This window comes from Ambystoma mexicanum, chromosome 6p (genome assembly GCF_040938575.1).
Source record: "Ambystoma mexicanum isolate Mex_15411 chromosome 6p, UKY_AmexF1_1, whole genome shotgun sequence".
NCBI lineage: Eukaryota > Metazoa > Chordata > Amphibia > Caudata > Ambystomatidae > Ambystoma > Ambystoma mexicanum.
This window is the reverse complement of record NC_090935.1, coordinates 1,116,584,192-1,116,611,633: the sequence shown is the minus strand read 5'-3', so window position 1 is coordinate 1,116,611,633 and position 27,442 is coordinate 1,116,584,192. Positions and strand designations below refer to the sequence as shown.

At 46.3% G+C, this 27,442-nt stretch overlaps 1 protein-coding gene across 1 annotated transcript in view; it reads right to left on the bottom strand.

The window, feature by feature from the left end:
* Window positions 1-27,442, bottom strand: part of ISCA1 (iron-sulfur cluster assembly 1) — a 118,456-nt gene that overhangs the window by 21,905 nt on the left and 69,109 nt on the right. The window contains exon 3 of the mRNA XM_069625720.1: window positions 18,553-18,658. Within this exon, the coding sequence (XP_069481821.1) occupies window positions 18,553-18,658 (106 nt within the window). The remainder of the gene's footprint in view (window positions 1-18,552; window positions 18,659-27,442) is intronic.

Sequence of the window (27,442 nt, the reverse complement as noted above, 5' to 3'; positions counted from 1 at the left end):
GTCTTAGTGAAATAACATATTACCGGGATTGTCTTACCCATTGACCCACTTGTGGTACTGCTGAGTGATGTGAAGGAAGAGATATACCGGCAGATCAGCCAAATTAATCACATTCCTTTTAACTGCAGCCAAGTTAACTGTAGCCAAAAATTGGAAGTCAGGAAGAACTCTAGTACTGCAGGAGCCAGACCGTGAGGCTCAGCGACGCCGGGTCATAGTGCAGTAATGTTCAGTTTTCTCAGGAGAGAAGAACAAGTTACTTAGCAACTGTAACGTTCTTTCGATTGGATGTCCCCCCCACGTATTCCTCATCTTAGATATTTGTATCTTCCAGCTTGCAGCTTTGGAAAAAAAAAAATGTAACCAGAGGCCGCCATGCTCGAGGCCGCGGTGTCTATGTCCCTCAAGGGCCGCCGTCGAAAGTCGACGTCATCCGCAGTATAAAGGGCTCGAGCCGCACCAGTTAGCCTCAGTTCTGTTTTTATGATACTAGTAGTGGCATCAGTTGACCAGGCTTTATTGACCTTTGGCTCGTAAGGAACTTTAAGTGCAACTGGCGTAAACTGTACGGCGGGGTAGGTTGGGAGGCTTGATGAGGAATACGTGAGGGGAACATCCAATCGAAAGAACGTTACAGTTGGCAAGTAACTTGTTGTTCTAATGGATTGTGTCCTCCAAAGTATTCCTCATCTTAGATATTCTCCCAAAGCAGTAAGAATTCGGAGGAGGGAGTACCAGGGAAATTAGTCGTGAATCGAGTGAAGGACAGATTTCGCAAAGCGGCCGCCTTGATAAGATGTTGAATCCAAACAATGTTTAACGAATGGGTGCATGGACGACCAGGTGGCCGCTTCACAAATATCCTGCACCGGAACACCCCTCTGAAGAGCCGTTGAAGTTGCCAAACCCCTGGTTGAGTGGGCTCTTAATCCATCCAGAGGCTCTTTTCCAGCCAATTTAAAGCACTCCGTAATTGCCAAAATTATCCATCTGGATAGTGTTTGTTTTGATACTCCTAAGCCCAATCTGTGTCCAGTATGTCTGACAAACAGTTGGTCACTGTCGGAATTTAGCTAATCTGGAAATGTAGAAACTGAGAGCCCTCTTTGGGTCCAGTCCATGTCGTCTTTCTCCCTCTTTACTCGCATGCGGAGGAGGATAGAAAGAAGGTAAAGTAATTTTCTGTGACAGGTGGAAATCAGAGAAATCAGGTGGAAATCAGACTATTTTCGGTAAGAATGAGGGTCTGACCCTAAGAGTTTGTCTCTAAAGAAGACGGTGTGAGGGGGCTTACAAGAGAGTGCCTGCAACTCACTCACCCTGTGGGCTGATGTAATTGCCACTAGCAAAATGGTCTTCAAAGTGAGGAGCCTTAACGGACAAGAATGTAAAGGCTCAAAGGGGGCACCTGTGAAATGTTTTAGAACTAAATTCAAATCCCACATAGGTACTTGGAGGGTACACATTTGTCTGTCCTTTTAGAAAGTGGATAACCAAAGGGCAATTTAAAATAAGAAAACTTTTCAGATGAGCGCTTGAAAATAGATAACGCTGCCAAGTATCCTTTTATGGTGCAAACTTGGAGCCCCAAATTGACAAAATATAGAAGAAAAGCGAGAACCATATAGGTGTGTTACATTGGAATGGATCCACATCCTTGTCCTTGCACCAGTTACTAAGCATATTCCAACGACAACGGTACAAGGATTTTGTTGCTGGTCTTCTAGCCGAAAGCAAAATCTCCATTACGTCATCCGGTAGGTCCCAATCCTTATATCTCAGCCTCTCAGAAGCCATGCGTGAAGGCTGAGAGTTTTGACCTCTGGATGGAGAACCCGATCTTCCTCTTGCAAGAGGAGATCCTCTCTTTGTGGAAGACATATTGGAGGGCAGATGGACAGCTCAGACCCAGAAGGTCCAGGTACCACGTTCTCCTGGCCCAATCTGGGGCAATTAGGATCATGGTTTTCCTGAACTTTCTTAACCTCCTGATTACGTGTGGAATCATGGGGACTGGAAGAAATGCGTAAAGTAGAGGAAATTCCCAGTCCACCACAAACGCGTCTCCTAGAGCTCCTCTTGGGGGAAATTCCCTTGAGCAGAACTGATCGCACTTCTGGTTGACCCTGGTCGCGAACAGATCCACTTGAGGGGTTCCCCCAAAGGGTGAAGATCTGTTGAAGGACTTCCTGAGCTAGTTCCCATTCGTGAGACACTGTGCTCTGCCTGCAGTGTTCTTCTCTCCGGCTAGGTGAGTTGCAGATAGAGAGATTCTTTCCTGTATTGCCCAGAACCAGAGCTGCATTGCCTCTCGGCACAGCAGTAGAGACCATACACCTCCTCTTTTGTTGAGGTAGTACATGGCCACTGTGTTGTCTGTCATTATCAGGACATTCTTTCCCTGTACAGAGGGCAGAAAGGCTTTCAGCGCTAATCTGATTGCCCTCAGCTCCAACAGGTTGATGTGTAATTTGGACTCCGATGGAGACCAACGACCGCTGATTAACAGATCGCTGTTGTGGGCTCCCCACCCCGTGAGTGAGGCGTCTGTCACTAGTGTTCCCTCTGGCCATGGTTGCCAAAAAGGGTCCCCCTTGAGGATCTTGTCCCTGCAAGCCCACCATAGTAGATCTTCAGCCGCTCTGGTTGGAACCCGCAAAAGATCGGACATATCTCACGAAAATTGGGACCATTGAGTTCTGAGGGTCCATTGAAGGGATCTCATTCTCAATCTGGCCTCTGGCACCAGAAAAATGCAGGATGCCATAAAGGCCGAGCAACCTGAGGAAATCGAAGGTCGGCAGATGCTGGGCATTCTGAAACTTCGTTACCATCTGCAGGATGTGGTGAGCCCTCTCCTCGGGAGGTGAGGCTTTGCCCGAGGACATATTCAGTATTGCTTCGATGAATTGGAGCTTTTGGAGTGGTATCATTTGAGACTTCTTGTAATTGAGGGAGAAGCTCAGTGTGTGTAAGAAGTGGCGGATCATGGTCAGATGTTGCTGAGCTAGTTCAGGCGTACTCGCCCTGATTAACGAGTCGTCCAGGTAGGGGTAGACGTGAAACCCCCCTCTCCTGAGACTCGCTGCCACCACAGACATCAGCTTGGTGCAAAAAGTAGGGGGGGGAGAGAGATCACCCCGAAAGGCAGAACTCTAAATTGATAGTGAGAACTGCCGATCGCGAACCTCAGGTACTTCCTGTGCTTGAGATGGATTGGCACATGAAAGTAAGAATCCTGAAGGTCCAATGATGCTAACCAGTCTTGGAGTTGAAGAGCCTGAAGGATCTGAGAAAGGGTTACCATCTTGAACTTGTCCTTCCTGAGGAACTTGTTCAAGTTTCTTAAGTCCAAGATGGGTCTCAACCCTCTGTCCTTCTTTGGGAATGCGAAAATAAGGGTAGTACCAACCCTTGTTCCTCTCCGCTACAGGTACATGTTCTATTGCACCTTTCTCTAGCAGGGTTAAAATCTCCTGCTCGAGGAGCAGGTCTGGAGTTTTGGTAGAGGTGGCTCCCTGTGGGTGGTCGTGAGGCCTTTGTCGAAAAGGAAGGCAGTAAACATGGGTCACTATTTCTAGTGCCCAGGCATCCAAAGTAATGCCTTGCCATTTGTCCAGATACCGAGTTATCCTGCCTCCCACCGGGGCCTTGTGGGTCAAGGCCTCAGAGTGGCTTTGCAATAGCTGCAGCAGTGGCTGAGGGTACAGTTGCCGCTGCAGGGGCTGATCTAGCACCCTTTCCTCTTCCACCACGAGGACATTTTCTTTGTTTCCCTCTTTGACTGGCCTGTCCCTTCCCTCTCCAAAATGAGTAGAATGGAAAGGGACGGCTCCTCCAGGAAGATGACCCCAAGTAGGAGTGTTGTTGAGGTTGTTTTATAGAGGTGCGGAGGTTGTTTTATAGAGGTGCTAAGTGATTTAGCCACCGCTTTTGAGGTCGGCAGCTTCTCCAAGCTCTCGTCCGCCTTGCTGCCAAACAATATTGAGCCGTCAAAAGGCATATTGAGTAAACTGGATTGCAGATACGGTGCAAAGCCAGATTTCCTCAGCCATGCAAATCTGCGCAGGACCGTGCTAGACGCCATGGACCTGCTTATGCAATATGCAATGTCCACTCCTGAGTGGAGGCATTCCTCCATAGCCTCATTCCCATCTCTATTGCCAGGAAACCATCCTGTTCCTCGCTCTCAGCCGCTGTGGTCATACAGTCCCACAGGGTGTGTGTGAACCTTGCCAGGGGGCAAGTCACATTTGTGGACTTTAGGGCCATGCTGCTCGAAGAAAATACTTTTCGGTCCATGCGTCAATTCTTTTTTCATCCCCATCAGGGGGAATGGAAGGGTAAGCTGAATGCCTAGTAGAAGTTGCTGCCTGCACCACTAAGCTTTCAGGCGAGGGATGCTTTGGAAGGTATTCTGGGTCAGAGGAGGAAGGCCTGTATTTCCCCAAAAGTTTCTTATTTGTAGCCGGGCCAGATTCTGGGGTTTCCCATGTGGCTGTGAACCTTTCTTGTAATGCTTTGTGAAAAGGGAGGACAAGGCCTTCATTAAGGATTTCCGTCAAGTCATCTTGGTCAAAATTAGGGGAATTTGACTTCCATCCCATAAACTCAATAACACTGTTCATTAACCTTCTGCACCCTGAGTCTGCAAGATCTGCAGAGTCGGGTATGTCAAAGTCTTCCTCAGTGGAAGTATCTAGACCAATGGCTGTCTGAAGACATTCATATAGATTACTTAATTTGGAGCTAGGGTCAACCAATTCCTCAGGGACATCTCTAGTCCCAAATTTTACTCCAGCTGGAGTAAGTCCCTCTTCATAGGATTGCTCCTTGAAAATAGTGGACATAGACCTGAAAAAAATCTTTTCTAGGTTGTGGTTGGTATACCTTTCTTGGTGAAACAACCGGTTCTGATCTCGGCTTCGACAAGGGTGTCGATTTTGGCACCAGAATTAAAGATGGCCTCGACAATGGCGTTGAAGGTGTCGATGTAATAGGCGTTGGCTTCGAAAGCGTTGAAGGAGGCTTCGAAACTGTTGAGGAAGGCATGTATGCCATCTTCGAGGGTGGCATCGAGGACACCTTCGATAGATGGGTTGATGTGATCTTCGACGACGGGTATATTCCCGGTGCCATTTTGTCAGCCATACCCTCCGATTTATGCACCGGTAGGTTTGATTTTATTTTACGAGGTGTCGGGGATTTTCCTCCGACGACACCCTTGGCGACTTGTTGCCAGATCTCGCGTGTCTGGTCTTTGACCTCCCTCTGGTCACTTTTGGAGTGAGCTGTGGTATGGCCTTCACACAGCTTTTTTGAGGTGGTCTGGGGCACGTTCTTGAAATATTTTAACTGAGGCTCTGAAGGCCTCCCATTTTTTGGGGGAATCGTGTTTTGAAGGGTAGGAGATGACCCTTGTGTCAGCTGATGAGGAAGAAGCAGATCGATGTCATCTCTTCCTCGATTTTTTTGACGAGGAGGAGGATTTCCCCGATCGACTTCTTGATCTCGATTTCCTCGACCCATGTCGAAATTTCCCACTCGATTCTCTCAAATCCTTCTGTTTTCTCGAAGATTCTGAGGATTCCGCCCCCACCGCTAGTTTACCTTTCCATCCCTTACGAGCCTGGTTAGTCATTGCCTGACAGGAATCTCATTTGTCGACCCGATGGCCAGGGCCTAAACACCAGAGGCAAACTCAATGGGGGTGGGGGGCTCGGTGAGTGACATCTTCTTCCTGCACTTTTGACATTACTTAAAACTGGTCTTGGGTGTTGAAGGGGTGGAAGAGAAGGACATTTTCATCGAAAACTGAAGCGCCGCTTTTGTCACACGAAGCAAAGTTATCGAAAAACGGAACTGAGGCTTATGGGTGCAGCTCGAGCCCTTTATACTGCGGATGACGTCAACGCTCGACGGCGGCCCTCGAGGGACAGACACTGCGGCCCCGAGCACAGCACCCTCTGGTGACTTTTTTTTACGAAGCAGCAAGCTGGAAGATACGACTATCTAAAATGAGGAATACGTGGGAGGACACAATCCATTCGAAGGTCGGGAACTGGAGGCAGCCGGACGGAGCCACTGACTGATGGAGAAGGCTCGGGTACCAGATCTGCCGCGGCCAACCCAGTGCGATGAGGGTCACCCTGCAAATGCATGAGTGTGTTGATCACATGTAACAGGAGCAGAATCGGAGGGAAGGCGTACAGGGAGAGTTGTCCTACGGGAATGAGAAAACATCCCCCAGGCTACTCGGTTGAGGATACCTGCTGGCAAACCTATGGCACTTGGAGTTGCCAGATGTAGCTAAGAGGTCGATCTGGGGTGGACCCCACCTGCTGAAGAGAGACATTACGCCTGTTGAAGTTCCTACTTGTGGCAAGACCGCAAGTCTGCTGAGCGAGTCTGCGTAGGTGTTCTTGGGACCTGCCAGGTGAAAGGGGACGAGGAACATGTCCTGAAGAATAGTCCAACGCCACAGGGACTGGGCTTCCAGGGAGAGAGCGGGGAAGAGCATCCTGCCCCGCTTCTGGATGTAGAACATGGTAGTGGTGTTGTCCATGAAGGACCCCCCAACCCCAATCACTTTCCTCCGTAGCCGAGTCTGGAATGACTCGAGGGCCCAGAAGACGGCCCTGAGCTCCAGGAAGTTTATCTGCAAGGCCTTCTCCTCAAGGAGCCAGAGGCTTCTGGCGTGAGGCTCTCCTGTGTGGGCTCCCCAATCCTCTAGGGAGGCTTCCATGGTGACCATAGCCTGGTATGGGGTATCCGAAAAAATCTCCTTGAGCGAGATGTGGACGCACCGACCACCATTGCAGAGCTTGCAGAAGTGCCCGATTGAGGTCGATCTTGTCTGTCCAAGTGCCTGTGACTTGATGCCACATGGCGTCTAGAAATTCCTGGAGGGGCAGGATCTGGAGCCTGCAAAAAGGGGACCAGATGGATGCAGTAGAACATCATGTCCAACAGGGATTTGATGGACCGGACTGTTGTGATGGATGACATGGTCCGTCACTGGACTTCCCTAGGATGGCCTTCACCCTCTCCTCCGAGGGGGTTGCTAGACAGGACACCATGTTGAGAAGGGCACCCAGAAACAGAGCGTTCTGCGATGGTACCACGCAGGACTTTGAATAATTGACGGAGAATCTGAGTGAAGTCAGGTGCATGGTGTCCGCTGTGTGCTTGGTCGCCAGCATGTGGGGGCGGGATCGAATGAGCCAGTCATCCAGATAAGAGTAGACATGTATCCCCTTGCGGCACAGGTGCTCTGTTACCGGGGACAAGAATTCTGTGAAGACCCTGGGAGCCAATTTCAGGCCGATGGACAGGGCCTTGAATTGGGAGTGCTGCCCCTGGATGACAATAACGCAGGAACTTCTGGTGTTTGCGATGAATGCGGATGTGGAAGTATGTGTCCTCCAGATCTACATCATGGCCTGAACCTCTTGTAGTAGTGTGGCCATGTGAAGTTCTTGACGCACTACAGGAGGATCATCTCTTTTGGAATTCTCCACTGCTCGACAAAGTTCGATAACCGGCCTCCCACTGGGGTATGAAAATGAGGGTGCTGTTTCACAGCCGGTTCATGCTTGCTTGGCCATCTGCGTCCTGGATGGTGGACGACTACGGCGTTGGCCTTCACTGCCGAAGTCCTGGGAGCGGCATCTGTAGGCTTCCTGGGTGGAGGAGCAGGAGGGCTGGCAGTAGTTGGTGGAGTAACCCTTGGAAGACCTGGAAATTCTCCCCCTTGGGGAATGAAAGGATGATCTCCTTTGTTGCAGGCTCCCCAGAGAGTGTGCCGTCTCCGTGTTAGTCTCGATAGCCAGGAGGGTATCATCCACTGCCTTCCCAAACAGGTTATCTCCATCAAAAGGTATCTCTACAACCTTGGACTGCACGTCCGCGTAGAGGTTCGTGGCTTTCAGCCACCCCTGTTGCTGAGAGGCCACACCATTCCCCATGTGGCGGAACCCTATGTCCACTGCAACTAACGGCATGATCTAAAGCCACCTCCACTTCCTGGAATAAGGACCTCAGCCTTCTTGTCATCAGGAAGGGAATCCAGGATAGGCCTCAGCTTCTATCAATGCTCCCTGTCGTAACAAGACAGTATTGACAGGGCGTCGGTAGCCTTGATGGTAGAAGCTGTTCTGCAGAAGATGCGCTTGCCCGCCACATCCAGCTTTTTGCCCTCCTGGTCCGGACGCACCATGGATGTAGATGAGGGGGTTGGATGAGTTTTTCCTGGCGGTGGCAGACACCACCGAGTCTGTAGAAGGCTGCGACCAGAGACACCTGGGAGCTGAATCCGGGACCCAGTATTTCTTCTCTAGCCCAGCAGGGCTCCTGGGTGGTGGCCTTGGAGAACTGGGCTGGACCAGGAACAGGAGCAGTAGGCAGCCGTTTCTGAGTTTCCGCCACAAATTATGCAGTGTGGTCAGGATGTCAAACGGTGCAGCCAGGGCAGAGGCCAGATAAACTCCTTGGAGGGGCAAACGCCTGCTATAGCTCATGATACGGGGATCCTTCTTGTGACATGGGCTATGGCCCCCTCCGTGGTCCGAGTAGAAATTCTCAGGCAGGTCATCCTCACAACTGGTAGTAGTCTTCGTGAATGTGTAAACGACAGTCGCTGCCAAACTTTTGCCGATGAAGAAAAGAGCCAATCTCGTCGACGAGGAGCTCGTGGACGAAGCGGTCACTGACGGTGCAATGGTGTCTGACAAAGAGGTAGTCGACGAGGTGGTGGTCTGAGTTGAAGTTGTCATCGATGGGGCTCACGCTGCCGATGGAGATGCCGCTGACTGGCCTCCAGCAGGTCTGTCCTTTGAAGACTTGTGTTTAGAAGGTGTTAGGAACTTCCTCGCAGATGGAGGGAACCCACCAGCTGGCAGACTAACCATCATCAAAGCAGCAGACCTAGACCGATCCCTTCCCGAACTTGATCCCGCAGCTGCCGTGACCTTCAAGGGAGCAGATGGAGCATGGTGTTTCACCTTCTTTTGGATCTCCGAGAAGGAGCTTCCTCAAAGGACCTCAACTTCTTCTCAGAGGGAGCAAGCTCATGGGACCTGCTGGTACTGGATGAGGCATCACTGTTCCCGGAGGCCGCATCAGAGGCCTTCTCCGGGTTGATCCAAGCCACAAACCTCCAGTGTGGCAGATCTCACATCAGTCCGTCTTGCGATCCGAAAGTAGACAATAAAAAGGCACTTTAGGTGCCGATCCTCGACAAAAGTTCAGGCCACCGGACTCACAGACCCTGAAAAGACTCTTCACCACATCGGACATGATTGAGGTGAGATGTAGGCCCAAGCCTGGGCCTGTTGAAGTCACGGAGAGAAGATCCAAAGATGAAAAGACACTCTTTGCTGACAACAAGTCCCTGCTGCCGGTAGTCACCATGTGACGGTTGACGAAGAAGAGATGGAAGAAAACTTTTTTTTAAAAAAACAGCAAAATTCTGAGGAGCAAGGCACACAGAATCCCACACTAGAAACACACAGTAAAAATCTTAAGATGGCCACCAGGGGTGGAGCTTAGGAGGAGGAGTGGCATTGGCTGGGGGGCAGTATGACCCAAAGGACAATGATTGGCTATAGAAGAGACAAGCAGTTTTCATTCTAAAGCAAAACTGCTTTCTTTTTTTAAAAGGATTCCCAGCCTGATGACGGGGAATATTTATGAGCATGTGAATTCATGCAAGACCACATGCTGGAAAAAGTTACCCTTATAACAGTCAGCATAGATCAGCGTGAGCTTAAAAAGATAGTCCAGAGCAGATTTGTTCCAGCAAAAGGGGAACGGACACTGGATCTCAGACATAGCATTACACTGGATCTCAGACATAGCATTCGAAGATTCCAAGACATTCAGCCCCATTGATTTGTCAAAATTGATGAAATAACTGGAAGCCTGTTCAAACAATCGAAGTTCCCAGATGAGGGCTGGAAGGTTTAGAATAAATCTTAACCTCTGGCATTGCTCTGAGCAATCCCCCAGACCATAGTTCTTTGCCTGCTAAGCCATTATAAAAGGGAAAGACCATATGCAAATCAGGCTTGGTCCACCCCAACCCTAACTGCTTGGTCACATCCCTTGTGCACGAGACCACAAGTATCCCCAGGCAGGTTTCAGCCTCATTGTGCCTCAGTGAGCAGTAGCTTGGATCTCTAGGGCCAGCAGAAACTTGACCCACGTCTGAGAATACCCGTCCCACTCGGGGTGATTATAGCCTAGTACCACAATGCGATGCGATCACCCTATACGTGTATTGATGAATAGGCTGGTGGCACCTTTAAGTTAATTGTGGCTTAACAAAGGGTGCAGTCATTTTTACAGAATTTGTAGCCCAATGTACATGTATTTTAGCTGCAGAAATATTCATTCATTATAAACTCTGTTCAGGGCCATTATGTTTTAAACACTTTTTTTGTGTGGACATTGAGGCAGGCCTACAATGACCATTTGGTGATGTGGGCTCACTCCGAACACGGCCATGCACCGTTTAAACTGGTTTTCTGGTTTAAACTGGTTTTCCCTTTCAGGCATGTTCAATACACATCCACTCCGTCGTTGCGGAGAGAGGTTTAGGGGAGATCATCCGGCAAGGAACAAAGATTATTATTCTGTTTTCCCGGTGCAAGGGCGCAGATCACTAGTCTGACAAAATTACTAACGGTAAATACAGAAAAAATAAGAGAAATGCTCCAGGAGAGGAGCGAGTCTGAGAAGAAATTCCTTGACAGGGAAAAACATTTCTCTTCACTTAACCATAATGTCACCCATGTGCCCTTACTTTTTGTTGTTCTTTAAGACCTAGTGTACTCTGGTTAGGGTGTCCAGTTTCTATTGGCACCAGATAACACTAGTTGAAACATATGATCCCACCACTGGAATTACTTATTGTTTTAGTAAATACACAAATTTGATGTTTGCCGGTATCTGTACCCAATGTCCCGCTTGGTGTAGTTCTGGAATGACACTACAAAATACAACAACATAGCAAAACTAACAATGGTTGTAGAAATGTTCCAGAAAAGTGCTGACACTTATTCCATCAATATATTTTTTTCAAAAGACATGTAATATTGAAAATGACAAAATATAAGTAAAGCATTTAAACAAAAATTAACAGAGGGCCAAGGGACCAAACCTTGGATATGAAGCTTAAAGAGAATGGCGTGACCAGATGGGACTAAATATTTAAAGCAGTACTACCTTGCATTCTAGAGACTGGGTAAATTCCCCTTCAAGCAAAACTTGGAAGGGAGCAGACGTTACCAGTGTTGTACTTTGACACACACTATGTCTTCCCCTTAACGCAGACCGCTACCAGTCTAATAAATGACAAAATCAACATGGACAGGTTGTCCATTAACCTTGGCCACATGACCTCTGCAGTCCCACTGGTAACATACTGAGAAACCCACACGTCACGCCCACCTGAAGGATCAAAGACTTTGAAACCTGTCTCAGAGGAGGTTTGTGAATATGCTCCTCATATTTCTGGGAAAAGAGACCATGCCTTTCACACAACGCAAGGAGTCATTAAGAGTGGGGGTAAAGAATAATTCCACCATTGTCAAGTGGCCTTTACATCGTACAATGGAACCAAAGGTCATGCCTCAAAATGTCCACTAGCCATTAGCGAGTAATAATTGACTCTTGGCGAGTAAGACATGATGTGCTATGTGCATGTGGAGAATGCAAGGAAAAGGCAACTTTATGCCTGGTTAGTACCTTACAATTAAATGGGTACCCCTGCTAATATTATTAGACCCCTTAAAGCTTTTGAAAAATGTATATTCTCCTCTGCAGACTTGAAGTGTCTTGCCTCTAAAATATACTTTCACTGGTTATCCTGAAGACAGACGTAACTTAAACTCATGAAAGGGGCCTGGTATTTTAATTTGGCGGAGGAATTAGATAAGAAAGCCAGTTGGCACAAATGAACCAGAGGCAACACAGCAATCATATGCAAGCAATAGAGAACACCCCGAAAAGATGATCTATAGGGATTGGGCCCTACTGCCGTTAAGTAAATGTTTTTCTGGGAGTAACAAACTTGTTTTGAAAAATGTGCTGGGGCACAGGATTATTTTTGCATGTGTGGGGGCAGTGCCCTAAATTGATACATTTTTGGATGGAGGGCTTCAGAACGCTAGCAGTGACAACTGGTCGTAAAATAACCCAGGATTCTGCAACCTGCTTATTGGCCGAACCGACTAAAGGAGTTTGTCTGGCATGGAAAGTGATTTTCTGTCCACATCCTTCATGGCACATTTTTAGACTGCCTCATTCTGGAAATCTCACCTCATTTTGGAAATCTCTACACAAAACCAAACTTGGCAACTGATATCCCAAGATGTGGTACAGTGAGAAACCTAAGGGTATTCTCACTTCTACTCCCCTTGGATCCTCTGTGCAGGTGGCCAGGGAAAGGCCATCGCTCTTGGATCCAGACCCTGTGGGTGGAAAGCCAAGGAGGATCACCTGGGTGGAGGGTCCTTGGGGATTGGAGTGAGATATACTCAGGCGAGATGTGGTACTTCCCATTTCCCTCACAAGAGGAACTTCCTATTCCAGGGGCAGTAATGGTATATTGTTATCCATGTCCCATTGATCAAGAAAAGGGTATGAGATACCATCAGTTCAGGAGCAGCAGAAAGAGGGCAAAAAGGGTTAAATATGAGACGAGTGAGACACCGTACACTCTTTTTCCTATTGATGACAACCATAACCCTCCCCAAACCTTTATCGGCCATTATAAGCCAGCGCCCCTCATTTTCCCTCATGTGTCATTTGACAGTACTGGGACGAGGACGAGATGACCAAGTTATGCACACCAACATGCAGGTACTGAGACAAGGAAGAGGGCCTTAGAGGAGCACCGTTGCAAAGACCAGGCATGTCTCACTAATAAGCCTAACTATAATCAGGCAATTAAGAGAAAGGACACACCTGCAACCCTTTTACACAACACAGGTGTATAAAAGAGGTGTGGACAGGATGGTAAAGAAAGAGAGGAAGACGCTGATGGGAGCCGTGGTGAGCCGTTCTGCAGCCTCAGAAGCACACTGGGGACTGAAGCAGTTGAGAGTCCAGGCGTGGGAGCAGGAGCCCCATGGGGCAGTAGGCAAAGGAAGGAGACCAGATGAGGGGTTGTCCTTCTCAACATCAAAGGGAGTGCTCGTTCTCCCGTGGCACTGCAAGAGCATGAAGAGTGTCTGAGGAGCGGAGAAAGAACCCCTGGAAGGAGCCGCCAAGTTTGTGGCCAGCGCAGTACGGAAAAGGACTTCAAAGTGAGCAGGTGAGTTTCTAAGATCCAGAAACCCGATGCGAGTCTCAAGAAGGGAACCGCTATTGAATCCAGAGGTAATACCCAATTTGATCGAATTTTATTTATTGAATCTGGCTGAATTCGGCCAGTACCATTCGATGAAATTGATTTGATCAAATTTGGTAATCAATACCGAACATGGAAAGTGTGAGTTGCGGGGGTTTTCCCCATGTTCAGTATTGATGGCCTTGGGGTGTTGCAGGGTTGTTCCCTGCTTCCTCCTTAAGATTGGAGGCGGGGGATGAAAAAAAAATAATTCAAAAAAGGAAAAAAAGGAGGGGGAGGGGGTTTCCAAGATGGTGGCCGCGATGGGAGGACGCGCATAAACATCTCTCCCGCTGGGCCGCAACATTAAAGAACGAAAATAAAGTGGATTAAGGGACAACCGCGGTATGAATCCCAGCAGGACCGCATAGTGAAGGGGAGAAGACTCTCAGGACTGCTTCTCCTAACGCGGAGGAACGGCGACACCCCACACACTCACCCTGAGAACAAACAGGAGCGAGCGGGAGAACCCTGCGGTACCATTCCTCCACGGGCTCTCTAACAACAAGAAGCGTGGCACAGGGAAAGAGAACGAGACTGCGGGGCAGCCCCGGCGGGAGACGCAAGGACAGTGGAGCGGGGGTCGGACCTCCCCCACCAATAAGACATCAAAGGCTCACTGAGGTATGGAGTGAGAAGCATGCGCCGCCGATGGGAAAGGAAGGGCAGAAGAACAGACTGGCGGAAGACTGCAAGCATGAGGTGACAGCCGGAGGGGCAGCCGTAAGATTGACAATGGAGCGAAACGAGGACCTGGGACGCCCCACCACCCCCCAGACCGGCGAAGCTAGGCAAGGCCGCTATATCCGATACCCTTGGCGGGGAGAGACAACAGAGGACGGAATGCAGAGGGACAGCATTCGGGACACCCTGCACCCGCCAAAGGTACTGTGCACTCCCCCTCATCCCAATCCCCCCCCCCCGCCCCCCCCCCCCCCCGACACCCCTTCGAGCAGCGTCACCACCCGCCACTCTACCCGAGTGCCCCATAAGCCCAGGGAGACTAATTCCCCGCCCACCCACACTCCCGCAGGTGAGAGGCGGCATAGCACAAACCAGCCAAGCGGAATAAAAAGAGCCCGGGGCACGAATAGCTAGAGGAAAAATATATGGAGGGGACACAGGAAGAAAGCTGTGCCCCCCCCCAACATAAACAGAAGTAAAACATGCAGAGGGGCCACGAAGATCAGACACAACAGTAACCAAAGGAGAGACAACGAGGGGGGGAAACAGCAAGACAGGGTGCAGAGGGATGCCCAAAGGGTCCAGCACAGACAGGGAATGAATCCCCACCCAAATTATAGGACTGAGAGCACAGGCCAGACGAAAGCCGCAGCATAGCTAATCAAGGCAGAAGCACCTTGAGCTCCCCAAGCTCACAAACAATGGGGATAACAGGACATTAAGGGGGACCCCCAGCTAGTGGGCGGATAACAGCAGGAAACACGCGAAGCACCCCCTACAAAACAGGAGCGCCTACACCTGCTAGCACACCAGTTCAGCGTGGAGTAACCAGCCCCCATCCAAGGGATCACAGGCTACAGGGGCACAGAGGGCGAAACAAGGCTCCTTCACGTCTAAGGGCCCACAAAGTCCCCAGCACTAACAAAAGATCTGTTGCCTCACCGAAAGCACACGTCCAAATCAAGGGAGAAAGCTACACAGGCGACAACACAGAATCCCACGCTCAGACAAGATCCAAATCTAATGCAAATGTGGGGCTCAGACATCTACCAAAATGAAAGGGAAGAAAAGGGACAGGAACAATCACAGACAAGGAGAGAGGCACGCCCTATACAATCACAGATGGCCACGAAAGAGGACATGCAATCATGGTTCAAAGAATTTCACGAGCAATCTATGGCCTCAGTACACAACCAATTTGAAACACTAAGAACAGATCTAGCAAAACTCGAGGAAAGAACGGACACACTGGAGAGAATAGTTCAAAATGTGGAGGTGGAAGCGCAGAAAAGCGAAGAAACACAGGAACATATGGTCCTCATTACACACAATCTGGACTCCAATGTGAGGACTTAGAAAACCGCTCCCGCAGATCCAACATAAGGATCAAGAACATGGTGGAAACTGTGGAAGAAAAAGACCTCAAAGAAGCGGTACAGCAAGTATTCAAAGACATACTATCAAACGAGGATGACACAGAAATACTGATAGACGGAATCCATCTAGTGGGCCCGCGTAGAGCAGGGGAGTCAGGGGCACGACCCAGGGACGTCTTGGTCGCACTCCCGTCATTTCCCCAGAAGGAGCAGATCCTCCGTAAAGCAAGAACAATGGAGCCCATCAGAATGGATGGAGTGAAAGTGCAACTTTATCAGGACCTGGCCCAATCGACACTGCAGAAAAGGCAATATATGGGCCCAGTCGTCATGGAACTAGCAGCCAGGCAAATACGATATAAATGGACCTTCCCAATCGGCCCCTTATTCCCGTGGGAGGGAAAGCAACAGAGTAACTATATGTGATGAAGGTATGCAGATCATGAACTCACAGGAAGAAGAAGAAAGAATCATGGAGAGACAAGTGAAAGGGGACAGACCGAGGAGGAGTCCATGGGAATGGGAAATGATACATCAAAGGACAAATCCAAATGACAAGAAAGGATGACCTACACTTGTCTACAGGCATGTTATAAATGCCATATCATAGCATACGCAGACCTCAAGACGAAGATATTTGCTAAAGAATCAGGGGTCCAACTGGGACACACAATAAAATCCAACTCCATTGGTGTCATTGAGAACCAGAATCCAACAAGTAAGTGGCGGCCATGGGGTGGGCGTAGGAGGGGAACGTTCCCAGGGCTAGCCCATGGAACCGGGTGGGGTTTAGGATCCCCCCACAAAGCTATCCCTTAGTTTACCAAGAAACTGGTGCGGTGGGCAACTCGCCCGAGCAGCCATAGGCGTCCGGGCCGCCCTCAGGGCAGTTATGGGTTGGGTGCAGACTCTACAAGTCGGGGACAGTAGAGGGAACGGCCAAAGGGATAAGCAAGAGCCGAAAAGGAGACTTGAGGGGGGAGAGGATCTGAAATGTAAGGGATGAAAATCATGACTTTCAATGTACGGGGCTGAACACTACGGTAAAAGAAAAAAAAAGATACATTGATAGACGTATGGAGGGGGAGGATGTGTCAACAGAAGGGATACACGCACTTCTCACATGTACATAATTCAATGTCCAGAATAGATTATATTTGGGCATCGGCGGAGCTCCTGCAGAAAATCCAGAAGATAGAAAAAAGGAACTATATCAATATCAGACTATGCTCCACTATGGGCCACTATGGGCCAAACTATCTCTAGCACCTAACTTGATTAGAACTGGTATCTTGGAATACCTCACCCAAAATGACTCAGAGAAGACTTCGAGGGAGATGCCTGTAAGGCGGTCACAAGGAGGCAGTTCATTGCGCTCAAGGCGTCTAGAGTCAAACAAAGGCGCCAATGGGAAACAGACCTAGAAGGGAAACTCTGGGAAATCAAGGCAGAAATAGTACAGAAGCCATCCACCAAGTTCAGGAAAGTACTACGACATGTGCAAGGTCAACTAGATACACTCCACACGAAACAGCAGAAAAGCAACTTCTATACTTGAAGCACAGGTACTACACGCAGGCAAAAAGCCGATAAACTCCTAGCTGGACAGTTAAAAGCCAAACAAAACTCTCGTACGGTCAAAAGAAAAGAAAAGTAAACAGCAGGGGGATCACTAAACCAGAACGGAAGAGGTAAGGATTACCTTTAATTTTATCAAGCACTCTATGCATCAGAGAACCCCTCAGTTCGGGACCAGGAAGCATACTTAAACTCCATAAAATTCCCAAGTATATCGGAGGTAGAAAGGAAGCTGCTGGATGAAGAAATTAAATTGGAGGAGGCAAAAAGGCCATGCTAGAACTACCCAGAAATAAAGCTCCAGGCCCAGACAGGTATACAGCATTATTCAACAAGAATAATATGGATATCTTAGTCCCAATTCTTACGGATCTCTTTAATACATTTAAAGAGGGAGGAAACATCACTCCCTCAATGAACGATGCAAAGAGCCTAGTGTTTCACAAACCAGGAAAAGACGCGGAACTTCCAGGCTCGTACAGCCCGATTGCACTATCAACATAGATGCAAAATGAGATACAAAGGTCTTAGCAAACAGGTTAACACAAGTGCTCCCGAAGCTAATACATCAGGATCAGTCAGGTTTCATCCCTAATAGGTAAACACATGACAAAATAAGAATAATAATACACCCAGTGGAAAAGACAGGGATCACCCAGACTCAAGCTATCCTACTCTCTGGACACTGAGAAGGCGTTTGACCGGGTGGAATGGTCACTCTCTTCGGCATATTGAAACACATGGGCTTTGGGAAACCCTTTATTATAATGATCCAGGCAAACTACAATACTCCAAGGGTCAGAATAGCAATTAATGGTGAGATCACGAACATTGGGCGAGGAACGAAACAAGGATGCCCCATGTCCCTCCTTCTCCACACGATCTTAGAACGCCTACTAATTCGGAAGCCCTGAGATGCATAGAAATGGCAGGATTCCCTCAAAGTAGTGGCATATGCGGACAACAAACTAATGGCTCTGTCGGACCCCGAAAAGACACTCCCTGCATTGCTGCATGAGATTACATTAAATGATTCCAAATCTGCAAGCATGTGTCAAGAAGCCTTCAACACAATCAATAGGGGTAATTTCCGAAAAGGATTCGATTCTCCTGCCCTTCATTGTGGATTGAATAGGAAATTAAAAAAGAAAAAAGCCTAACATCTGGGAAACCCCTACACATGCAACACTAGGAAGCAGCAGTATTTATGTAAAGATCTTAATGTAGATTCACTATCTCATACGTTGAAATTGGATGTTACTTTCAAAAGGAGATTGCCTTTCCACTTAATAGGTTTGGGAAAGCTATGAAAACAGATAAATGCTATTATACCCTCCCACACCATATCACATGTTTAGGCACACTGATCCTACCCACCAGAACAGTGCCTCAGTAATGATGGTATGTATGGTCTTGAACGTACATATAACATCTTACACCTTGAAATGTTAAATAGTTACCCACTCTTTGGTTGTCTACCAATGAAGGACAAATGCATGCAAACAAAGGCTTTACACTCACCATCTTGAACCACTTCTTCATCAGACACCCCTTTTGCTTTTGTATACTCCAATGAATATGAGAGGCCATTGCAACCTCTGGTACGGACACCAATTTTCAAACCAACCTGTTAAAAAAAAAAAAAAAGAATAAATCAAAAGTGCGAATGTACATTTTTAGCTTTAACGTGCAATGCTGTGTGCTGATGTATTTATACTTAAGCTACCTTTATTCATGGAAGTGTTCAGGCAAGTGAAGTTCTGACCCTGCCAGCTGCTCCGGCCAGTAAAAACACTTGGAGTGGGGACATTGTGATCAGTGAATTTAGTTGTACAGATTCTGTGCTACAGAGTGAAGTGGTGTGCATCAGCATATGAGGGACTCGGCCACAGGGACCACGCAAGTAAAACAGTTTCTGCATGCCTTCCACCTGCTGCTGGAGTGTGGTTTAGGATGCTAGAGGGACTGCCGAGGAGAAAGCATGTACTGCTTTGTATGCCTCAGAGCTAATCGACACGGAATCAAGATGACTAAAGGGAAGACCAGGAAAAACCAAAGTGGTGTCATAGCAATTTGCACACGAGACAAAATGGATCAGTTTGACATGACAAACAAAAAATGTTTTCAAAATTGTATTAAATCCAAATAAGGAAACCAGTGCTAACACTCCAGCCGACATATTGCCGAAGGACCATGAAGCCGTTCAGACCACATGGGCATCAGTACTTGAGGCAGTGTAGGTATCAAAGGCTAAAATGTGTAAGAGTGCAGAAGAAAGGCTTGGACACAATGGCGGCATGTTTTTGGATATAGACTTCTTAATAAAATTAGGGTTGTCCAAAAACCTACTACTGTCCCAAACACTATTAATATTTTTTTGTAACATTTAGTTTTATTTACAAAACTTTTATTACATCCAATTAAATGAAACATCATTCGTCATCTCATACATTAACCAAAGAAGAAGAAAAAGGAAAGAATAAGTAAAAGAGAAGGCAAGAAAGAAGAAAACGTCATTCAAGCCAGTGTAGAATATACATGGATTGTCAAGGGCAAGTGAAAAAAAAGAAAAGATAGAAGATCACTTTCTACCATGTATCTCTACAATTAGATCCACGATGCTGATTTTCAAAGGCTATCATTGTTCAAGTGTCGATCTTCTTGTTTCACTTTTATGTTTGCTGTCAACTCTTATTATGCTGTCAATTCAAGGATTTTGTCCATGTAGTCAACCACCGCACATGTAAGTTGGATGTTATTGCCCGTTAACAAATATGACCACCACTCTTCCATATTACTGTTTTTTGGAGCAAACCGTCCCAATAATTTGGATCTCTCTGTTGCAGTTGCCGCACATTCGATCAGCAAATGTTTTATTGATTCGGGATGTTGCTTACAGTGACGACAACAGTCATCTTTTGTGTTTTTGTCGCGTCTTAGCCACAGCATCTCTTTAGTCTTGATTGTGTTTAGTTTTAATCTTAAAAACTGGTCTCTGTGATGTCTTGATGGACATCTTACTAGATATCTGGTACGGTGGAGCCGGCTCAGCCAGACACATTTTCCTCAGAGTTGCTAAGGATTTCCATAGCACTGTATTGTGCAGTGGATTTATTGCAAATTCATGTCGCAGTAATGTTATTGAAACATATTGACATATTGAGGCAGCCTCAGGACCTTTCGCCAGAAGTTGCCTTCAAGTACCCTCCATATCTTCTGGTCAAGGTTCCACCCTTCCTTGGCACCAAATGTTACTGTGGGCATTACTTTTTTTTTTTGTCAAAATCTTTTTATTGAAATATTGATTAAACATTAAATTCATCAAATGTCATTACAAGTGGTAGAATAGTTAATCTCAAAAGCTATGAAACAATCAAAACCGGTATCTTTTGCAATTCATCAGTTGTATCGATTTCGACAGCGTTTGTGAGAAGGTTGAGTTCATAGTTTGTCGCTGCAATTATAACAGTTAATTTCTTAATCCAACATCAACATTTCGTTTTAACATTTTTGTAATTCATCAAGTATATAGTATTTCATGAGCATCCTCTGGTAATAGGATAAGGTAGCTCTACAACTAGTAGTACTCTGAACTAAGGAAAGCAGGGGGGGGCAACAAAAAAGAAGAAAAAAACGCCACCAAAGTTACCAACAGTTCATCGCAAAGCCCTGTGAGGGGCTGTGTCTCACTCATTACCAGATGACCATTTGATGGTTACTTTCGCCGTTCCAGTGGCATGTCAGGGCTGGCAAAGGTACTTGATCAATCTCGGCTGGAAAAACATATGTTATTTTTCTGCGACGTGATCTAGGAATGGGCCCCATATGTTTGTGAATTTGGGTTTCTGACCTTCTATTGCAGCTGTTAATTTGTCCACTCCCAGAAGTTCCCATACCTTTACCCACCAGTATGCTATATGTGGGCCCTCCATTTCCTTCCAAAATCGAGCTTGTGTTAAGGCGGGCCGCCATAAGTAATTGAGTAATCAGGCGGGCAGTAGGGCCAGAGCGGGGGTAGGACCCATCGTCTGGTGAGTCGCCTAATAGCATTACTATTGGCTGCATGGGGAGAAGGATTCCACATACGTCTTTGATCTTTGACATAAACTCTAACCAGTAAGTTTGAATGACCGGTCAGTGCCACCACAGGTGACCCAGGTCTCCCTTTGCCCCGCAGCCGTGTCAACACATATCCGGATATTACGGGTTTATAGCATGTAGACTCTGCGGTGAGAAATACCAACGTTAGCAGATCTTGAGTGCACATTCCTTCACAGACGTGCATCTAGAGGCCTTATGTGCTCTGTCCCAGATTCTTTGCCATGCTTCTGGGGGGTATCTCAATTCCTAGTTCTCTCTCCCATGCCATCATATACGGGAGTTTCTCATCTTCTGGGACGTTTTCTAGGAGGCAATAGCAAATTGTTACTCTATGTGAGCGTTGGCCTTCCACAACCGTTAGTTCTAGGCCTGAGGGGGGCCTAGTAGCAGCACATTTTTCAAATGCTTGATGGCGTCATGGATGTCCTCTGCAGATTCCTGTACATTCCAAGACTTGTTATAGATGGTTGGGTCGGCAGATTCCAGTCTCGCTGATTTTTTATATACTACCCCAAAATAGAATTCCCATTCGGCAGCTGAAATTTGATTTGCAATGCTGGGATTACATTTTGAATTCACCTTGTTCAATATTGCCCAGACTTCTCTTGACTTGAGTTTCACGAGTTCCAGTATGTGCTCACCTCTTTCTTGGTCTCGAATTATGGCATTTGATTTTTGCCAATTTCTAAATTGTTGGCGACGATTTTTTATTGCTTTTTCCACTTAGTCATTTGGGCTGGGTTTTTTTTTTTTTTTTTTTAGATGTCTGATGTCCCTGCAAAGTTTTCTTTTAGCAAGCTGCACCACTCTACTGTAGATGTGTTTATGCTTATGTCCTTCAACTCTTTATCGTGTCATGTTCACCGTGTATTGTAGTAGCAGATGTGCATAATTGATGTCGTAATTTTTTTGTTCGTCGAAGAGTTTATCATTTAGTTCTTGTATTTGATAATCTTGGATTCGTAGCCTGTTGCCTCCGGAATTTACTGTGACTGGCTCATCATAGAGCTGAACTTAACAATTTTCCTCATAAAACAAGAGAGTTGCAGCACGTTATTATCGCTTTTGTTCTCATAAAGCACCTGAAGCTCTGCTATTTTTTTGAGATAGATTATTTGAAGCACATATATAATCCAAGATTTTTCGATTTTGTTCTTTGATCCAAGTGAAGTTTGGTGGAACATCACCTTTGACATTACCATTTAGCAGTCTCGGGATTGCAGGACAGAATTCCATCTTTGTCCTTGAAGAGGAAGATCGTTCCACGTCATTGGGATGTTGATTTTCAGCTCATTTTCCCTGAACCAAGAACAGTTCAAGTCTCCGGGCAGACTAACTCGGCAAATAGTTTTAAGCCTGAGAGATATGTTTGATAATTATCAATCACCCAGATGAGCCACACTTGAAAGACTCAACCCAAGTGCCCACATTTAGCTTTAGTAGGGTTCTCCCTACCTTTATTCTACCTCATTTTGGTGTATATAATCATCAACTCCTGTTTTATACTATTGATTAGTTGTACCGGTTTCTCTTCAACCTCCCCCTCTCCTCCCCTCTCTCCTTCCTCTCCCACTGGTTTACCAACTGTGTTTTTGCTCTAGTCCTATGACCTAGTTTTGATTTTGCGTACAACGAAAATTGACGTTTGTATTGTTTTTATGTTATTTTCTTCATCAACACAAAACAACTGTATGTTAATATATTTTCATACATTATAAATATGTCTCTGAATGTTTGATGTTTTTCTGTGTTTCTTCTGGAATACACATGTTTATTTACTTCACTTACTAAATTGAAAATAGAATGATTTAAGACTCTGGTCTCTGTGTTGTTTCGTTCGCTCTGTCGAATAGGTTTCAATCAAATAATGAAATGATTTTACTCCAGAACATAAATGCACTATCTGCATAGATAGTGGTTGACATTAAGTGTTTATCCCAACTATTTAACCCAGTCCTCCTCCTTAAGCACAGCAACAATCCCCATTTTCTGTTTAACAGTTCAAGTCTCCGCACACTATTATCGAAAAATGTGAGTACATTTCTGAATACTCATCAATCATGGTAGTGACTGATTTGATAAACTCTTCTGCGACAATCATTATAGGGTTCCAGTAGCAATTCAGCAGCAACAAATGAGAACGCTCATCAGAGTTGGGTTCCCTTGACTCCAATATGGTTCCCTGCAGAAACAAGTTTGTTTTTTTTTAAATCAAGGACTGACCACCAATTGTTCATTTTTATCATCGCTAGTAACCCTGAATATGGCCGACCCAAATGATTTCTTGCAGGGTTTAAATATACGGAATAACCATCTTTCGTTGGTATCTCCCCGAGCCATGTCTCTTGTAGACAGATTGCAAATTATTTTCTAGGATCACTGCAAAGTCATTAAATAAATGCTGAAAGCCCCTTGTGTTCCATGAGATTAACACACAGGGTTCCTCGGCTACCGTATTTCATTGTTATTTTCTTTGATAACCATAGTCCTCTCCAGTTTTTCTGTCCCGGGCATTTAATCCGAGTTTTTCTTGGATTTGAGAGTTGACAAGTCATCATACTTCTGAGAGATTCCCACACCTTTCTTTGTTACTGGCTCAGAGTTCCCCAATGCACTTAGATCATTCTCTTCAAACACTATTAATATGAGTTAACTGTGCAAGGATGGTCTCTTCTCAAAGTAAAACGAGTTTGTTGTGTTTTCAACCAACAGAAAAGTTCCCAGTTTCGCAGGTAATAAAGAGTGATGCGAAATAATGTTCCAAATACAACATTCTAATGGTAGGGTTCCTTTCCCCTAGACAACGTATCTTAAATCGCAGGATAACTCAAGAATAACTTTCTCAGCTTCACAGTACTTGTTTCCTATCAGCTTTGCATGCTCGGTACCAAGCTTAGGATTCCTTTTATCAGTCCTAGGATCCTTGACCCGGTTATCCTCAACCTCTCATGTGGGTGTGGTCCAAGTCTGCAATATTTTACACAGCTTTTTTCACTCTCCTGCAAAGCAAGTGTTCACCAATGGACGTTTAATTTACTCTCACAGGGTCCCAGACCCTCTTCGCTTTCAACTTTGATTTCTCATATGGTTGCGGGTCCCAGACTCGCACTGGTGCATTGTATCCGCTTTGTTCGCTCTCCTGCCAAGTATACACCTCTCTCTCAATTGCTTCAGAGTTTCAGACCCTCTCTTTCGAGTTCTTAAGCTCACCCCGTTGATCACCCGAACCTCTAACAGCTCCCGGCAATCTGAATACTGGTTTGCTTCCTTCTCTGAGGTATTAATGATTCCTGTGTACGTCGCTTCTGTAGGTTCTGGTAGCCTTTGGGCATCCAGCGGGGGCTGCAGCGGTTCTGCAGTCAGATGCCTTCTACCAGCTGCGCTTTCGGTCTCTTACAAGCCTCACTGGTCGTTGAGAGGCAGAGAGGATTCACTTGCCAGCACCCAAAGTGGCCCTCTCTTGTGGGACCGCAGTCAGGTTTTCTCTTACCTCTGGCTCGGGTCAGTTGTTTCCCTGCACGGCTCCTGCTATTCCTCTTTGGAGGACGACTCTCTCCCTCTCCTTGCACTTCGGCTTGAGCGGAGTTCAAACTTCCGTTTAGGATTGATGTATTGTTGGGGCCAATCACTGGTCTTTGGAAACTAGAATGTTCACTCAGCTTTTTGCGAATGAGCCATCTTTGTTACAGTACCAGCCTTAAAGCTACATGTATGATAGTTTGTACTTTCTGGGTTTTCAGTGTTGTCATGAAGGGTAGGTTGACTGACCTGACGACAAAAATATATCCGCTCTATGCAGGGAGGATTTGGAGAAGGTTTTGAATATGGTAAAGCGGGGTGATACTGCGTTCTCTGGTGCTGATCGTCTCTAATCCCACAGGGGGATTCCTTCCCCATGTGATCCTCCCTCAGTGCACCACTCTGGTTTATTGTTCTGATGATGCACCAACCTCGCCCCTCTGGGAAAGGTCTCCCCCCTAGGGGAGAAGGGATGACATCCTCAGATTCTTGACAACTGGTAGAATTGAGGAAATAGGCCCAGATTTGACCACTAGAGCACACTTGAGTAACAAACTTGCATAGGGGAGTTGGAAGATGTGGTAACAAATGGTGAATGTCACAAGCATGAAAACTGCTACAACGATTTAGAACAGAGGGCCTAAGGGGCAGAGGATTACTCTTGCAGAAACATTAGTGTTATTGGTATGGCAGTAAGTGACATGAACCTATTGAACTGTTTTTCAAAAAGTGGATTATTGAGGAATTTAAGCCTAAAGGCATCTCAGACTTCTCAGTCTAGCTTGCAGATTCCCTGGCATAAATTCTTCTCCAGATGCTCCCCAAAGAACAGTGATAGCAAGATTCCTTAATTATCAAGACCATGATGGTAGTCTGCAGGCAGCAAATAGAACTGGTCTGATCACTCATGGCAATACAAGGCTATTCATTTTCCAGATTACACAAAAAACGTACAGAAACGGGGGGAACCGTTTAAAGGCAGTGAAAAGAATATTGCGAGACCGCAAAGTGAAATATATGATCTGCCATTATATCCTTCTATGCTTAAGGTGCAATGGAATGGTACGGTCATGTTCTTTTCAGAATCATATGAACATTGTGATTGCGCAGAGGACATGCGCCTACCCAGGCTAAAGAAGGTGCCATGGAGTAGAAGGGAAAGAAGAGAAAGTTGAGCAATGGCAGAGACAGAAATCTGTGTTTCTCTACTCGAAGGCGGATCATAACAGGTTATGAAACTTTAGAATGACGGCACACTTGCACAAGAGGTGGAAGCTATGTTGTTGCCACAAGAACAGAATATTGAATAAGAGCAAATCAGGTCGTAGACTGTTTAATCTGAAATGCACTTTCAGATCCTTTGTAATTGAGGCTGCTACTTTACTGTTTCCTGCTTCGCAAGGATTTCCCATACAGTAGCAGCACATAACAGATGCTGGTATGAACTATTCGCACTCAATGCCGATGCAGATTGGGAATTGCACTTAGATACATACACCGACTTAAGTATATAGTCGTAATAATAAATGGTTCCAACTGCCTGTTTACTATATCTCGTACATTTTTCTCTGCATGTCATTGCAAAAGTTGATAAGATGTTAAAGTGAAATGAGTAAGGATATTTCATAGTGCTCAATAGATGTGAAAGAAAATTTTGTTGCAAGTATTCAGGTTTGAAAGTGTACTACATGCCCTTTTCACTAGGTAACCGCGATAGTAACCGACAAAGATAAAAGGACTACGGGAACGGCACTCCACCTGCAACCCCCTCCCCGTTCTAGATTTACTACTTCGCTTTATTCAGGAGGCCAAGGAGCGATGGGGTGTTTGACAGAAGTGTCAGTATGGTTTTTTGTGAGTCATTGCATTATTGAGTTCAGCTCCAATTGGGTGCCTGGGAACTACGTTTTTATCTACGATGGGTTATGGCTGTTGTACTAGCACTGCTTTCCTTTGTAATGTGTCAGGAACAGATTTCCTTTCTTCATCTTATGGTGTACGCATGAATTTGAAATGGGGGCATCGACAGGGGTTTTTCGGTCATACTATACCTATTCTATTTGTACATCTACCCATGATCCCACTCGCGTCGACGTCCTTACATTGTTTTTCTGCTCTGAAGTTAGTGCATGAGGTTTCTGCGTTTTGTTTTTACTGCACTAGTGATGGCTGTAATTTTGGGGGGGTGGGGGGGTGTTTGTCCCACCCCCAACTTTCATGGCACGCCATTTAGTCCCCATTCATTTGGCTGGGGCACCTTTTCTTGAGATGTCATGTCCCCCTCCAACAAAGTTACTCCACTGACTGCAGTGTACCTTTGCTCCCAAGATTCTAGGATGGCTGGGTGCATAGGATTTTAAGCAGCTAGAAGCTACAGAAGGGTTACTACTAGATACGTTAAGTTTGGCTGCTGAAGCTTGTGAATCTACTTAGATTCACATGCTTTGCACAGACTAGACTAATAAGCAGCATCTGGTGAAGGTGGTGGGGGAGCCGAAGGGACCGGTGCAGAACTAGGCTTTAAAACTGCTTGCAAATCTGATCTTGCCAGAGTGTCTACACAATAGTGCTGAGTGAATACGTGCACTGAGCTCTACCTTGCTGCCTTACAAATTGCCTCTGTTGGTGTATCAGCAACTAGCAGGAGTGCATCTCCTATACAACACATAGAGCAAGCTTTTTGTGTAAAGGGAAGAGTTTTGTTTGATAGTGTGTAACATTGCTGTAAAACCAGACGATTCATCACTGTCAGGTCTGGGTCAGATCATTAGTTAGTTTTTCTAATTATTAT